Raw genomic sequence first — 15,630 nt, 5'->3', positions numbered from 1 at the left:
CCCCCTAGTCTGCCCCTCACCTCACGGTCCCCCCACGCCCCCCCTACCTCCCTCGGGGGGGTTCCCTTGATTTCTGAGACTCTGTATATTGCCCCTTGCAGGCTACCTGGGATATACCAGTGGTCTCTCTCTGACCTGTATGCTGTTTTTCCTCATTTCGGTGAGTCTGAGGGAAAAGGACATGCAAAAGTACAGAAAGGGTTTGGGGCATTGGGACATAGCCTTCCCCATGACCTCACTTCCCCACCCTCCCTCATCCAGGTCATCTATAAGAAGTTCCAGCTTGGCTGCACTGTAGGCCACAATGAAACAGCAGAGGAGAGCAAGAGCTCCCCAAGCCTTCCCATCCAGGGGCTCAACACAAGCTGTGAGGCCCAGATGTTCACAGCTGACTCACAGGTTGGTGTGCTGGCATATGTCTATGCCTTGCACTATATGCAGGTCCTCTGGTTTTCTCCCATACTGCACTCTGTTTAGAGTTGAGCCAGGTATTGGACATCAGGGGCTTCCATGTGTCTGATACAGGCTCTGTGTTTTGGTGTCTTGGGGGTCCTCTTCATGGCGATCAGCCTAGGTTTCATGTTTGCCAACGGGGCCACAGGCCAGAGCCATGTATCTGGACACTGACCAAGCCCTGCTTCACCCTTAGACTCTAATCTCTTGTACTTGGACCATTCCCCCAGATGTTCTACACAGTGCCCATTATGGCTTTTGCCTTTGTCTGCCACCCTGAAGTGCTGCCCATCTACACAGAACTCTGCCGGTGAGTGGGCAGGCAAGTGGGCATGGGTGATAGGGCAGCAGGTGGGGTGATAGTCATAATGTCTATCATAGTCTTGGTACTGTTCAGCTCGATTGTGGCCAGATTGTGCCAAGGGAGGGGTTTGAGGTAGCCAGGAGGCCTTGGGGGATGCAACACAGTGACTGTTTACTAATTGGGGCTTAAGTATTCTGCCCTGTTAACATCCAATACAAGTGTGAATGGACAAATGGAGAGGCTGAGATCAGATGAAGGGGTGGCATATGTGGATGGGATGGGGAGATGGGGAAGGTCAGATGGAGAGGGATATATGGATGTGCAAAGAAAGGGCAGGGATGATATGATGATGGGAGGAATGTATGAATGATCAATCAGGGGGACAGTGTGGATAATCAGAATGGAGGGAGAGGCTGTGACAGTCAAATGAAAAAGAGAGACAGAGATGGGCAAAGAGATAGGCAGAGTTGGTTATATGGGGTGAGAGGGATGGATAGAGAAGGGAGGCGTGGCTAATACAGAGGAGGCAGAGATGGGCATCCCAGTGTGTACCAGCTGAACATCAGCTCTGGGAAGACTCTAGAGGATGGGGGCTGGTTCTGGGGGGCCTGGACCAAGTCCACGGGTCTGGACATGACAGTTCTATGACCTCTATACCTCAGGCCCTCCAAGCGCAGAATGCAGGCTGTGGCCAACGTGTCCATTGGGGCCATGTTCTGCATGTATGGGCTCACGGCGACCTTTGGATACCTCACCTTCTACAGTGAGTGGGGCTGGGGCCAGGGTTGGGTAGAGAGCTAGGGTGGAGACTGGGTGATTACTAGGCAGGAGCCTCAGCACTTTCCCTGCATGCTTTCAGACCCCTCGGTTCCCAAAGGGACTATACACACCCTGCATGGAGATTTTGTCACTGTCTGTGTGTGTGTGTGTATGTGTGTGCACACATATATGTTTCTGGGACACTGGTCCTGGTGCTCCAATCACATCCCATCTCCTGTGTCCCATGTCCCAGGCAGCGTGGAGGCGGAGATGCTGCACATGTACAGCCAGCATGACCTGCTCATCCTCTGTGTGCGTCTAGCAGTGCTGCTCGCTGTGACTCTTACGGTGCCAGTCGTGCTGTTCCCTGTATGTTGGGGGCGAGGGTGGGCCTACAGGGTGGAGGGGCATGGATGGATGGGTAGAGGGTGTAGGCAGGAATGTTTGGATGGAGGGTGGAGGTAGGAGTGGATGGATGGATGGATAGAGGAGGCTGGGATGGACAGACAGGGAAGATAGAGTTGTTAGATGGACAGAGAGGGCCAAAATAGATGGTCAGACACAAGGGGGACATCGATGGCAGAATATAAAGAATCAGAAGAACAGAGTTGGTCATTTCAAGGGAGGAGGCACAGATGTCTGACTAGACAGAAGAGGGAAGCAGGAGTAGACAGAGGGTAGAGGCATAGGTAGATGGATATTCAAGATGAAGAAATAGGGATGGACAGATAAAAAATGGAGACAGAAGTAGTGAGGTGTAGGAGGGACAAGGCTCCCTGATGGAGAGGTTGGCTGAGCAGACAGAGGAGGGAGACGGAAGTCATCAGATGAGGAGAGAGGGGCAGGGACCTCAGGGTGGAAGGACATGTGGGTGGTCAGGAAGGAAGAGGCAGACATAGTTGGATAGAAGAGGACAAGATTTCAGACAGTGATGGAAGCATAGATGGATGATCACCCAGAAGGGTCACGGACTGTCAAGCAGAAGGGACGCAGGATGCTCATTTAGAAGGTGGAAGCACAGATGGATGGTCAGACAGAGTGGAGGTAGAGTCAGATGGAGAAATCAGGGGTCTCAGACTATGGGTGGTGTTAGAGACAGATAAATACATAGAAGGGGAGGCAGTGCTTGAGCCTTGACCCTCATCCTACTGTACTCTGGTCACAGATCCGCCGGGCTCTGCAGCAGCTACTTTTTCCAAGCAAGGCCTTCAGCTGGCCACGCCATGTGGCCATAGCACTGATCCTGCTTGTCTTGGTCAATGTTCTTGTCATCTGTGTGCCAACCATCCGGGATATCTTTGGGGTTATCGGTCTGTATCCCCAGCCCTAGTCCCAGGCCCCACCTAATATGGGCCTTGTATCCCAATCTTACATTGCTTCTTTCCTTCCTGCTTGTTCTTCAGGGTCTACCTCAGCCCCCAGCCTCATTTTCATCCTTCCCAGCATCTTCTACCTCCGCATTGTGCCCTCTGAGGTGGAGCCCCTCTACTCCTGGCCCAAGATCCAGGTGAGCATTCCAGGGGAAGGCTGGGGAAAGAGGGAGCATTCTGAGGAGGGAGCATTCAAGGATGGCTAAAGGTTGAGGAACATTTTCAAGAGGGGGCTTGGAGGAGAGAGGGCAGATGGTCTAGAAGGATGAAGAAGATTGTCATAGGAAGAGGCTGAGCAAACAGAGCACAAGAAGGGTTTGAGAAGACAGCAAGCACTTAAGAAGGGGCTGGCATGGAGGAAGCATTCTTCAGACAGATGGAAGGAGCACTATCAGGAGAAGTTTGGAACATTTTCAAGGAAGATGGGGGAGAGTACTCCCTGAAGAATTCTAGGAAGATGGAAGGAAGAGTCACAGGAAGGGGTTGGTTTTAAAGGAGAGAGAGCAGAAAAGGAGGATCAGGAATGAATGTGGCACTCCCTGGAGGGGATGGAGGAGCTTGGGTGTAGGTACACACCCAGCCCCATCTTTTTTCCCTCTCACCCACAGGCTCTGTGTTTTGGTGTCTTGGGGGTCCTCTTCATGGCGATCAGCCTAGGTTTCATGTTTGCCAACTGGGCCACAGGCCAGAGCCATGTGTCTGGACACTGACCAAGGCCTGCTTCACCTGGGCCCCAGTGTGCATCCACCTGTGCACATGGAGGGAGATGGACTGCTCTCCCGGTTCCCATCAACATGGCCATAGGCTGAAGAGTGGTTCACTCCCTTCTTCCTCAGGGGATGCCAAGCTCAGATCATGACTCTAACCCCAACCCCACCCCTATAGGAGGAGGAGGAGGAGGCTCGGTCCTTGGGGAACCCCTGCCCAGTCCAGTCTTTTCCGCCTCCTCCTTGTAGAAGCTGTTTGTCAGGATCACCGTTGAGCTAAAGGGGAAGAATAAAGATGCTAAATTGCAACTCTAGCATCAGTATTTCATTTCTTTCTGGGACTTCTTAGGGGAGCCTTCCCAGGTTCACATGGGTAAACGGACAGGAGGACTGTAGTGGCTCTTATCTGTTCACCCACTTCTCTGCCCTTCAGTAGCTAGCTACAAAACTCACATAGATCCCTTCACTGGCTCACTCAGGAAACATCTCCCAGAGCCTACTGGCAACCAGGTGCTGTCCTAGGTGCTGGGGATATAGCAGCAGATCAAGCAGACAATAATCCCTGAAGTTGAACAAGAAATTCCTGAAGTTGCACAAGAAAGGGCAAAATATGACCTGCCAGCCAAACTCAGCCCACTGCCTTTTTGTTTATCCCCCAAGCTAAGAATGGTTTACACATTTCTAAGTGATTGGAAAAAAATCAAAAGAAGAATTTGTGACAGTTGAAAATTAACATGAAATTCAAACCTCAGTGTCTGCAAATAAAGCTTCATGAAACTGTCATGCTCCCTGTACAGGCCACCAAAACAAACAAACAAACAAAACAGTCACGCTTGCTCACTTACACACTGATGATGGCTCTTTAGTGTTACAACAGCAGACATGAGGAGTTGCAAGGGAGACCATAGAGCTCACAAAGCCTAAGCTATTTATTATCTGGCCCTTTTCAGGAAAAAATTGCTAATCTCTGATCTAGCTGAAGAGAGAAAAACAGGTAAAGAGGAGCACTATGAGGAAAATGAGTGTAATGCTGGGGTTGCTGGTGGGGGCGGGCAATCAGGGAGACCTCATCAAGGAAAGGAAAAGGAGCTGGGTCCTTGATTGACTAGAAGGAGCAAGTCAAGTTTCAGGTAGAGGAAGCAGCCAGTGCAGAGGCCCTGAGGTAGAGCAAGCATGGCAGGTCCAAGGAGGAACCAGGGTGGCCATTTTGCTCTGCCATCAGCCAATGACACCACAGTCTTGCCAGCAGATGGTTAGGAAACATAGACATTTGCCCCACTAATAAGTGAAAAAGGTATTGCTCTTAAAATTCACATGTGTTTCTTTCAGTTTAGTTTAGTCGCTCAATCATGTCCGACTCTTCACAACCCCATGGACTGCAGCATACCAGACTTCCCTGTCCATCACCAACTTGCAGAGCTTGCTCAAACTCATGTCCGTCAAGTGGGTGATGCCATCCAACCATCCTGTCCTCTGTTGTCCCCTTCTCCTCCAGCCTTTAATCTTTCCCAGCATCAGGGTCTTTTCCAATGAGTCAGCTCTTTGCATCAAGTGGCCAAAGTATTGGAATTTCAGCATCAGCATCAGTCCTTCCAATGAATATTCAGGACTGATTTCCTTTAGGATTGACTGATTGGATCTCCTTGGAGTCCAAGCAACACTCAAGAGTCTTCTCCTACACCACAGTTCAAAAGCATCAATTCTTAGGCACTCAGCTTTCTTTATGGTCCAACTTTCACATCCATACATGACTATTGGAAAAACCATAGCTTTGACTAGACAGACATTTTGTCAGCAAAGTAATGTCTCTGCTTTTTAATATGCTGTCTAGGTTGGTCATAGCTTTCCTTCCAAGGAGCAAGTGTCTTTTAATTTCATGGCTGCAGTCACCATATGCAGTGATTTTGGAGCCCAAATAAACAAAATCTGTCACTGTTTCCATTGTTTCCCCATCTATTTGCCATGAAGTGATGGGACCAGATGCCATGATCTTAGTTTTCTGAATGTTGAGTTTTAAGCCAGCTTTTCTCATTCTCCTCTTTCACTTTTATCAAGATGCTCTTTAGTTCTTCACTTTCTGCCATAAGGGTGGTGTCATCTGCATATCTGAGGTTATTGATATTTCTCCCGGCAATCTTGATTCCGGGTTGTGCTTCATCCAGCCAGGCATTTCGCATTCTGTACTTTGCATATAAGTTCAATAAGCAAGGTGACAATATACAGCCTTGATATACTCTTTTCCCAGTTGGGAACCAGTCTGTTTTTCCATGTACAGTTCTAACTGTTGCTTCCTGACCTGCATACAGACTTATTAAGAGGAAGGTCAGGTGGTCTGGTATTCCCATCTGTTAAGAATTTTCCACAGTTTGTTGTGATCCACACAGTCAAAGGCTTTGGCTTAGTAAATAAAACAGAAATAGATGTTTTTCTGGAACTCTCTTGCTTTTTCAATGATCCAGTGGATGTTGGCAATTTGATCTCTGGTTCCTCTGCCTTTTCTAAATCCAGCTTGAACATCTGGCAGTTCATGGTTCATGTATTGTTGAAGCCTGGCTTGGAGAATTTTGAGGATTACTTTGTTAGCATGTGAAATGAGTGCAGTTGTGCAGTAGGTTGATCATTCCTTGGCATTGCCTTTCTTTGGGATTGGAATGAACACTGACCTTTTCCAGTCCTGTGGCCACTGCTGAGTTTTCCAAATTTGCTGGCATATTGAGTACAGCACTTTCACAGCATCATCTTTCAGGGTTTGAAATAGCTCAACTGGAATTCTGTCACCTCCACTAGCTTTGTTTGTAGTGATGCTTCCTAAGGCCCACTTGACTTTGCATTCCAGGGTGTCTGGCTCTTGGTGAGTGATCACACCATCATGGTTATGTGTGTCATGAAGATCTTTTTTGTATAGTTTTTCTGTGTATTCTTGCCACCACTTCTTAATATCTTCTGCTTCTGTTAGGCCCATACCATTTTTGTTTTTTATTGTGCCCATCTTTGCATGAAATGTTCCCTTGGTATCTCTAATTTTCTTGAAGAGATCTCTAGTCTTTCCCATTCTATTGTTTTCCTTATTTCTTTGCATTGATCACTGAGGAAGGCTTTCTTATCCTTCCTTGCTATTCTTTGGAAGTCTGCATTCAAATGAGTATATCTTTCCTTTTCTCCTTTGCCTTTTGCTTTATGAAATATTTCACTTTATGTGTTTATTTATGAGAGAAGTTTTCAGATATTTAAGAGACATTCATTTGTCTTCTCAGATAATTTTTATACATCTGTAAGCCACTACAGTTTTATAATCTCTTCTCTCCTCTCCATATTTGGAAATGGGGCAGTTGACTAGAGTTGATTACTTCTGTATACTCTTTGTTTCACTGTCCCTTCCTTCTTGCCACTAAAGTTAAGCTCAATAAGCTTGCTTCTTAATAATAAACCAACTTTAAATCCCAGTGCCTGGCCCTAAAAATGTTAATCTTCATGTTGAACCCTAAGATCATCCTCTCAGCAAGCACTCTTGCAGAGTGAAACTGAAAAATTTTGATGAAGTCTAATTTATCTATTTTTTCGTGGGTTGCCCTTTCAATGTCATGTTTATGAACTCTTCAGCATGCCCAGTTTTAAATTTTTATGTTTTACATTTAAATCTATGACCCTTTTGAATTACTTTTTGTGTTAGTTATGAGATTTAGGGGGCTTCCCAGGTAGGGCTAGTGGTAAAGAACCCACCTGACAGTGCAGGAGACATAAAAGACATGGGTTCAACCCCTGGGTCAGGAAGATGCCCTGGAGGAGGGCCTGGCAACCCACTCCAGTATTCTTGTCTGGAGAACCCCACGGACAGAGGAGCCTGGCAGGCTACAGTCTGTGGGGTTGCACAAAGTTGGACATGACTGAAGCAACTTAGCACGCACATGAGGTTTAGTTCAATGTTCTTTTGGGGGAGCCTATGGATATCGAGTTGCTTCAGCAAAATTTCTTAAGACAATCCTTCTTCCACTGAATTACTTTTGTAATTTTAAAAAATAAGTGTGCAACTATCTCTGGGTTTTCTATTTTGTTCTGTTGATCTACATATTTATTTTCTACCCAACATCACATTTTTGACTCCTTGAGATTTGGTAGAGTGATTCCTCCCAAGTCATTCATTTTCCAAGTTGTTTGAAGCTATTCTAGTTCTTTTGCCTTTCAATATAAATTTTAGAATAATCTTGTCTATATCTGTAATATTGCTGGAATTTTTATAAGAATTGCATCAATCTGTACATCAAAGTATATACTTTTGTGGATATCAAGTGTTTGATATCTGTATATCAAACCTTTACTATGTTGAGTCTTCTCTGGTTCTTTTCCTCAATGTTTTGTAGTGCTCCGTATATATGTTTTATACATGTATTATTAAATTTATACCTAATTGTTTCATTTTCTTTGCAGCAGTTATAAATGGTATTATGTTTTGGGGCTTCCCTTGTGGCACAGTGGTAAAGAATTCACCTGCAATACAGGAGACTCGGGTTCAATCCCTGACTTGGGAAGATCCCCTGGAAAAGGGCATGGCTACCCACTCCAGTATTCTTGCCTGGGAAATACCATGGACAGAAGAGCCTGGCAGGCTACAGTTTATGGGATCTCAAAGTGTTGGACACAACTTAGTGACTAAAGAACAAATTATGTTTTAAATTTAAGTCTTCATTGCTCACCATTCCCACTATTAATATCAATATTAGTCGATATTGAACTAGACATCATGCCCATTGCAATAAGAGGGGTAAGTATTTTAAAATGATGGTAATGATGTTATTTTTTCAGATGATGAGATTATCTACTTAGGAGAACCAAGAAAATCAACAAAATATTAGAATTAGAAAAAGAATTTAGTAAGTTGTCTTGGACACAAAATAAATATCCAAAAATCTATTTGTATTCCTACCTCTCAGAAATAATCAGATAAAAATTACAATGGGGGAAAATATTCTGCTTACAACAACCACAAAATGGTAAAAAAAAAAAACTCACTAAGAATAAACTGAATCACAAATATTCATGACTGTAGTAACAGCACTATAAAACTAAACTCAAGGATAGAAAAGAAAATGGGAATAAATTTGCAGAAATATTCTATTTCTGAATGAGAAGATTCTTTATTGTACAGATGTCATTTCTGATATCTATTTTGTACACTTTCTATGTACTGCAATTTTCTATTTAACACAATTTTTAAACAAAATCCATGTGAGATTTTCTTTGGATTATGACTTTCTTTTTGGGTTATGTCATACTCATTCTAAAGTTTGCCAGTGGAAAACCAGGTGGCAGCAGAATAAATTTATGAGAATAGCCAAGAATTATTTTTAGTTTTTATGAATTATTTGAAATTTAGACAAGTTTGAAACATTTTTATTTATTCTTTTGAGAAAATACTCAGATGTACAGGCCTGAATTCTTTTCTTAACTGGAATATAATTGACATATAGCATTATATCAACTTCAGGTGTACAACATAATGATTTAATGTTTGTATATATTGTGAAATGATTACCACAATAAGTCAACATCATCACCACACATAGTTTCAATTTTTTTTTCTTGTGATGAAAACTTTTAAGATCAATTCTCTTAGCAACTCTCAAATATACAATATGTATTATTAACTATAGTCACCATGCTGTATATTACATCATCAGGATTTATTTATTTTATAACTAAGATTTTTTTAAAAACTAAAGAATAGTAGAGTGTTCTTGCCTTAACAAATATTGTTCAGTTCAGTTCAGTTCAGTCACTCAGTCGTGTCCGACTCTTTGCGACCCCATGAATTGCAGCACGCGAGGCCTCCCTGTCCATCACCAACTCCCGGAGTTCACTCAAACTCATGTCCATTGAGTCAGTGATGCCATCCAGCCATCTCATCCTCTGTCGTCCCCTTCTCCTCTTGCCCCCAATCCCTCTCAGCATCAGGGTCTTTTCCAATGAGTCAACTCTCTGCATCAGGTGGCCAAAGTATTGGAGTTTCAGCTTCAGCATCAGTCTTTCCAATGAACACCCAGGACTGATCTCCTTTAGGATGGACTAGTTGGATCTCCTTGCAGTCCAAGGGATTCTCAAGAGTCTTCTCCAACACCACAGTTCAAAAGCATCAATTCTTCAGCACTCAGCTTTCTTTATAGTCCAACTCTCACATCCATACATGATTACTGGAAAAACCATAGCCTTGACTAGATGGACCTTTGTTGGCAAAGTAATATCTCTACTTTCCAATATACTATCTAGGTTGGTCATAACTTTCCTTCCAAGGAGTAAGCATCTTTTAATTTCATGGCTGCAATTACCACCTGCAGTGATTTTGGAGCCCCCCCAAAATAAAGTCTGACACTGTTTCCACTGTTTCGCCATCTATTTCCCATGAAGTGATGGGACCAGACGCCATGATCTTAGTTTTCTGAATGTTGAGCTTTAAGCCAACTTTTTCACTCTCCTCTTCCACTTTCATCAAGAGGCTTTTTAGTTCCTCTTCACTTTCTGCCATAAGGGTGGGGTCATCTGCATATCTGAGATTATTGATATTTCTCCCAGCAATCTTGATTCCAGCTTGTGCTTCTTCCAAGGATCAAGACCATCCCCATGGAAAAGAAATGCAAAAAAAGCAAAATGGCTGTCTGAGGAGGTCTTACAAATAGCCATGAAAAGAAGAGAAGCAAAAAGCAAAGGAGAAAAGGAAAGATATACCCATTTGAATGCAGAGTTCCCAAGAATAGCAAGGAGAGATAAGAAAGCCTTCCTCAGTGATCAGTGCAAAGAAATAGAGGAAAACAACAGAATGGGAAAGACTAGAGATCTCATCAAGAAAATTAGAGATATCAAGGGAGCATTTCATGCAAAGATGGGCTTGATAAAGGAGTATGGGCCTAACAGATAAATGGTATGGACCTAACAGAAGCAGAAGATATTAAGAAGAGGTGGCAAGAATACACAGAAGAACTGTACAAAAAAGAGCTTCACAACCCAGAAAATCATGAAGGTGTGATCATTCATCTAGAGCCAGACATCCTGGAATGTGAAGTCAACTGGGCCTTAGGATGCATCACTACAAACAAAGCTAGTGGAGGTGCTGGAATTCCAGTTGAGCTATTTCAAATCCTAAAAGATGATGCTGTGAAAGTGCTGCACTCAATATGCCAGCAAATTTGGAAAACTCAGCAGTGGCTACAGGACTGGAAAAGGTCAGTTTTCATTCCAATCCCAAAGAAAGGCAATGCCAAGGAATGCTCCACCTACTGCACAATTGCACTCATCTCACACACTACCAAAGTAATGCTCAAAATTCTCTAAGCCAGGCAGGCTTCAGCAATACATGAACCATGAACTTCCAGATGTTCAAGCTGGATTTAGAAAAGGCAGAGGAACCAGAGATCAAATTGCCAACATCCACTGGATCATTGAAAAAGCAAGAGAGTTCCAGAAAAACATCTATTTCTGCTTTATTGACTATGCCAAAGCCTTTGACTGTGTGGATCACAATAAACTGTGGAAAATTCTTCAAGAGATGGGAATACCAGACCACCTGACCTGCCTCTTGAGAAACCTATATGCAGGTCAGGAAGCAACAGTTAGAACAAATGTTGAGATGTACTTTAAAATCAGTAAGGGGCCTGTAACAGTGTGGTAGGCAGAATAAGTGCCCCACCTGAAGGGTGTCCGTATCCTTACGCCCAGTACCTGGGAATTAAAATTGCAGGTGGAATTAAGGTTGCTAAACTTTAAAATAGATTATCCTGGATTATCTGGGTGGGTCCAAGGTAATCACAAGGGACTTTACAAATGGAAGGTGGAACCAGGAGTCAGAGAAAGAGATATGGTGACAGAACCAGGGTCAGAGAGATACTATGTGTTGGCTTTGTGGATGATGGAAAGGGGACCATGAGCCAAGGAATGAGGGCAACCTCTAGAAGCTGGAAAGGAAAAGACAGTGGTTTTTCTTCTGGAGCCCCAAGAAAGGAACACAGCCCTGGGAACACCTTGATTTTAGCCCAGTAAGACTCATTTTGGATTTCTGATGGATAGAGGTATAAGAGAATAAATTTGTGTTGTTTTAAGCCACTAAGTATGTGGTAATTTGTTTTAACAGCGAGAGAAAATTAATATCCAGAGAAACAATTAGTGAAACAAGATAGAAGATAAAACAAGCTGATCTATATACAAAACTTTTGCATGCATTTCCAAACGTGGGCAAAAGATAGATTGTATATGTTTAAAAAAATTAGAGGTTTAAATGTGAAAATTTAAAGTTGTTAAAAAACTAGAAGAAAATTTATGAAAATATTATAATAAATCTTCAGGTGACATAGCATTTCTTGTCATTACACCAATGCTAAGAGGAATAAATCTGACATATTTAAGATGTAAAATTAAAGTGCTACCTAAGTCAAAAGACACCATAGACAACGATTTGAAAAGCAAATTTGAGGGGAAATGTTGAAACATATTTTGGGTGGTGGGTAGTGATTTAGTCATTAAGTCATGTTCGACTCTTGCAACCTCATGGACTGTAGCCCATCAGACTCCTCTGTCCATAAGATTTCCCAGGCAAGAATGCTGGAGTGGGTTGTCATTTCTTTCTCCAGGGAGTCTTCCCAAACCAGGGATCAAACCTGGGTCTCCTGCACTGCAGGTGTTCTGCACTGCAGGCATTCTCCTGGATTGCAGGCAGATTCTTTACCAACTGAGCCACCAGGGAAGCCTGAAACATGTTGTAGGAGAGGGAAAAAAATATTTTCCTTCTACCATTCTATGTTCTTGGCTGGGGCTCTGTAACAAGACAGATTAATAAGAGAAAAACAAGTACAATTTTATTAATATGTGTAAACCATATACAGATGGGAGAAACTCAGGGATGAGTAACTCAAACGGATGGTTAGAGCCTGGATTTACATGGGAACTTGGCCTAAAACAAAGGAAAGAGGAGTTTGGGGCTACTGGATGAGAGGAAAGGTATTGGAAAGTGACAGGGGCAAGTATGGTAAACAAGGATAAGGTTTGTTATGCAGATTTAAGTCAGTGTTTTCTCTGTGGATAAGAATTTCTAATGATTTAGTCATCCTTCTCTTCTTAGCTCAGAGAGAGGGTGACACTCTTACAAATGGAGATTTCCTTTATAAATGTAAATTTCCCGTACAAAAGAGTAACTTCTACTCTCTCTCTAGAACTTCCGTAGTGTCTGTTGTTTCTCAAAATGATCAGCTTAAAGTAATCTATGCCAAAGAGGCATATTTTGGGGTGGCATATTCTATTCTCCTACAATATGCAACAAATTAAAAGTAACTATCCTTAATAGATAACAAAGCTTTAGAAAATCAATAAGAGAAGCTGGAGCAAACCAATGGAAAAAAATGTGTTTGGGCAATGACATTACTTCACAGTATAGCACAAAGAGATTAAGAAGTAGAAAGTATGAAAGGAAAAAAGATAAAGCTAATGGAGAATAGATGCTGAAAGTTTCAACATTCATCTAATAGGCATTCCAGACATAGAGAATAGAAAAGCTGAACGGAAGGCAGGCGATACATGAAAAAAATAATGTTCTTGAATTTTCTGAGCTGAGGAGAGATATGAAACTTCAAACTGAGGAGAAACATTAAGTTCTGAGCATGATTCAAACACACATACATGCACATGCATGCACACACACGTATATGAAATAAAAATTTTAAGTTAAAAATAAAGTCCCAAAAGATAAGGGGAAAATTCTGAAAGTTTCCAGAGAGAAAATAGAATATAATGACATTTTTCAAAGAGCTGATGAGAAATAACTTTGAACTTAGTTTTCTAGGTCCAGCCAAAATAATCCAGACGAGAGCAAAAACATTTCAGAAAGTTCATCAGACACCCTTTCTGAAAGGATGATTTGGGTATGTGATTCAGCAAGAAGGAAAAAAAATGAATTTAAGAGGAAGAAGGGGGTTCCAATAAAGCAATGGTGAGGGGGGAAACAGTAAAATTTATTGAAAAATATCTAAAATAAGTTTGATTGTAAATTTAAAAAATTACAGTCTTGAAATACAATTCAGCTAATATCAACATGTAAGATGAGGGGAGGGACAGGAAAGAAGATCAAAGTTCTTGTGTTGTTTAAAGGGATGGGTATGAAACCATTTACCTCAGATTGGGACTTGAACCCATGTGGCTGGGACTCAAACTCAGTCAAAACCCTGTTTGGGACTCGAACCCAGCCGAAATCCATGGTACCTGATTTCAGGACCTAGTGTAGCTCAGGTTCTTGATGTCTCATCACAGAAAGAATTCAGTGAGAGAAAAAGTGATAGGTAAGAAGTGGATTTATTCAGATACAGAGAGAAGCACACTCCACAGGCAGACTGTAGGTCATCACAGAGGGAGTGTGGCCCTGAAATCTGGAGAGGTTAGTTTTTATAGGATGGGTAATTTCACATGTGAAAGAGTGGGAGGATTATTCTATTTTTGGGAGGGGGGAGAAATTCCAGGATTTGGGCCACGGCCCACTCCCTGGTCTTTTAACAGTGCCTTGGAACTGTTGACATTCTAGGAATCAGTGAACTAAAATGGACTGGAATGGGTGAATTTAACTCAGATGACAATTATATCTATTATTGTGGGCAGGAATCCCTCAGAAGAAATGGAGTAGCCATCATAGTCAACAAGAGTCCAAAATGCAGTATTCGGATGCAATCTCAAAAAAGACGGAATGATCTCTGTTCGTTTCCAAGGCAAAACATTCAATATCACAGTAATCCAAGTCTATGCCCTGACCAGTAATGCTGAAGAAGCTGAAGTTGAATGATACTATGAAGACCTACAATACCTTCTAGAACTAACACCGCCCCCATGTCTTTTTCTTTATAGTGGACTGGAATGCAAAAGTAGGAAGTCAAGAAACACCTGGAGTAACAAGCAAATTTGGCAGTGGAGTACAGAATGAAGCAGTGCAAAGGCTAATAGAGTTTTGCCAAGAGAACGCACTGGTCATAGCAAACACACTCTACCATTAACACAAGAGAAGACTCTACACATGGACATCACCAGATAGCCAACACCAAAATCAGACTGATTATATTCTTTGCAGCCAAAGATGGAGAAGGTCTATACAGTCAGCAAAAAACAAAGACCGAGAGCTGACTGTGGTTCAAATCAAGAACTCCTTATTGCCAAATTCAGACTTAAAATGAAGAAAGTAGGGAAAACCACTAGACCATTCAGGTATGACCTAAATCAAATCCCTAAAAATTTTACAGTGGAAGTGAGAAATAGATTCAAGGGACTAGATCTGACAGAGTGCCTGATAAACTATGGAAGGAGGTTCATGACATTGTACAAGAGACAGGGAGCAAACCATCCCCAAGATAAAGAAATGCAAAAAAGCAAAATGGCTGTCTGAGGAGGCCTTACAAATAGCTGTGAAAAGAAGAGAAGCAAAAAGCAAAGGAGAAAAGGAAAGATATACCCATTTGAATGCAGAGTTCCCAAGAATAGCAAGGAGAGATAAGAAAGCCTTCCTCGGGGATCAGTGCAAAGAAATAGAGGAAAACAATAAAATGGGAAAGACTAGAGATCTCTTCAAGAAAATTAGAGATACCAAGGGAATATTTCATGCAAAGATGGGCTCGATAAAGGACAGAAATGGTATGGACCTAACAGAAGCAGAAGATATTAAGAAGAGGTGGCAAGAATACACAGAAGAACTGTACAAAAAAGAGCTTCACAACCCAGAAAATCACGATGGTGTGATCACTCACCTAGAGCCAGACATCCTGGAATGTGAAGTCAAGTGGGCCTTAGGATGCATCACTACGAACAAAGATAGTGGAGGTGCTGGAATTCCAGTTGAGCTATTCCAAATCCTAAAAGATGATGCTATGAAAGTGCTGCACTCAATATGCCAGCAAATTTGGAAAACTCAGCAGTGGCCACAGGACTGGAAAAGGTCAGTTTTCATTCCAATCCCAAAGAAAGGCAATGCCAAGGAATGTTCCACCTACTGCACAATTGCACTCATCTCACACACTACCAAAGTAAT

At 42.5% G+C, this 15,630-nt stretch overlaps 1 protein-coding gene across 1 annotated transcript; it reads left to right on the top strand.

Moving 5' to 3' along the window:
- Positions 1-86: 86 nt before the first annotated feature.
- SLC38A5 (solute carrier family 38 member 5) lies at positions 87-3,902 on the top strand. The gene is made up of 8 exons (XM_040236379.1): positions 87-160; positions 262-399; positions 684-763; positions 1,420-1,520; positions 1,770-1,885; positions 2,682-2,826; positions 2,920-3,023; positions 3,495-3,902. Exons 1-8 carry the CDS (start codon positions 140-142, stop codon positions 3,594-3,596), a joined length of 807 nt encoding a protein of 268 aa, XP_040092313.1. The 5' UTR covers positions 87-139; the 3' UTR covers positions 3,597-3,902.
- Positions 3,903-15,630: the final 11,728 nt, after the last annotated feature.

The sequence above is a fragment of the Oryx dammah genome, unplaced genomic scaffold, assembly GCF_014754425.2.
Source record: "Oryx dammah isolate SB20612 unplaced genomic scaffold, SCBI_Odam_1.1 HiC_scaffold_11107, whole genome shotgun sequence".
NCBI lineage: Eukaryota > Metazoa > Chordata > Mammalia > Artiodactyla > Bovidae > Oryx > Oryx dammah.
Note: the sequence above shows the minus strand (reverse complement) of the source record. Positions and strands in the feature narration are given on the sequence as shown.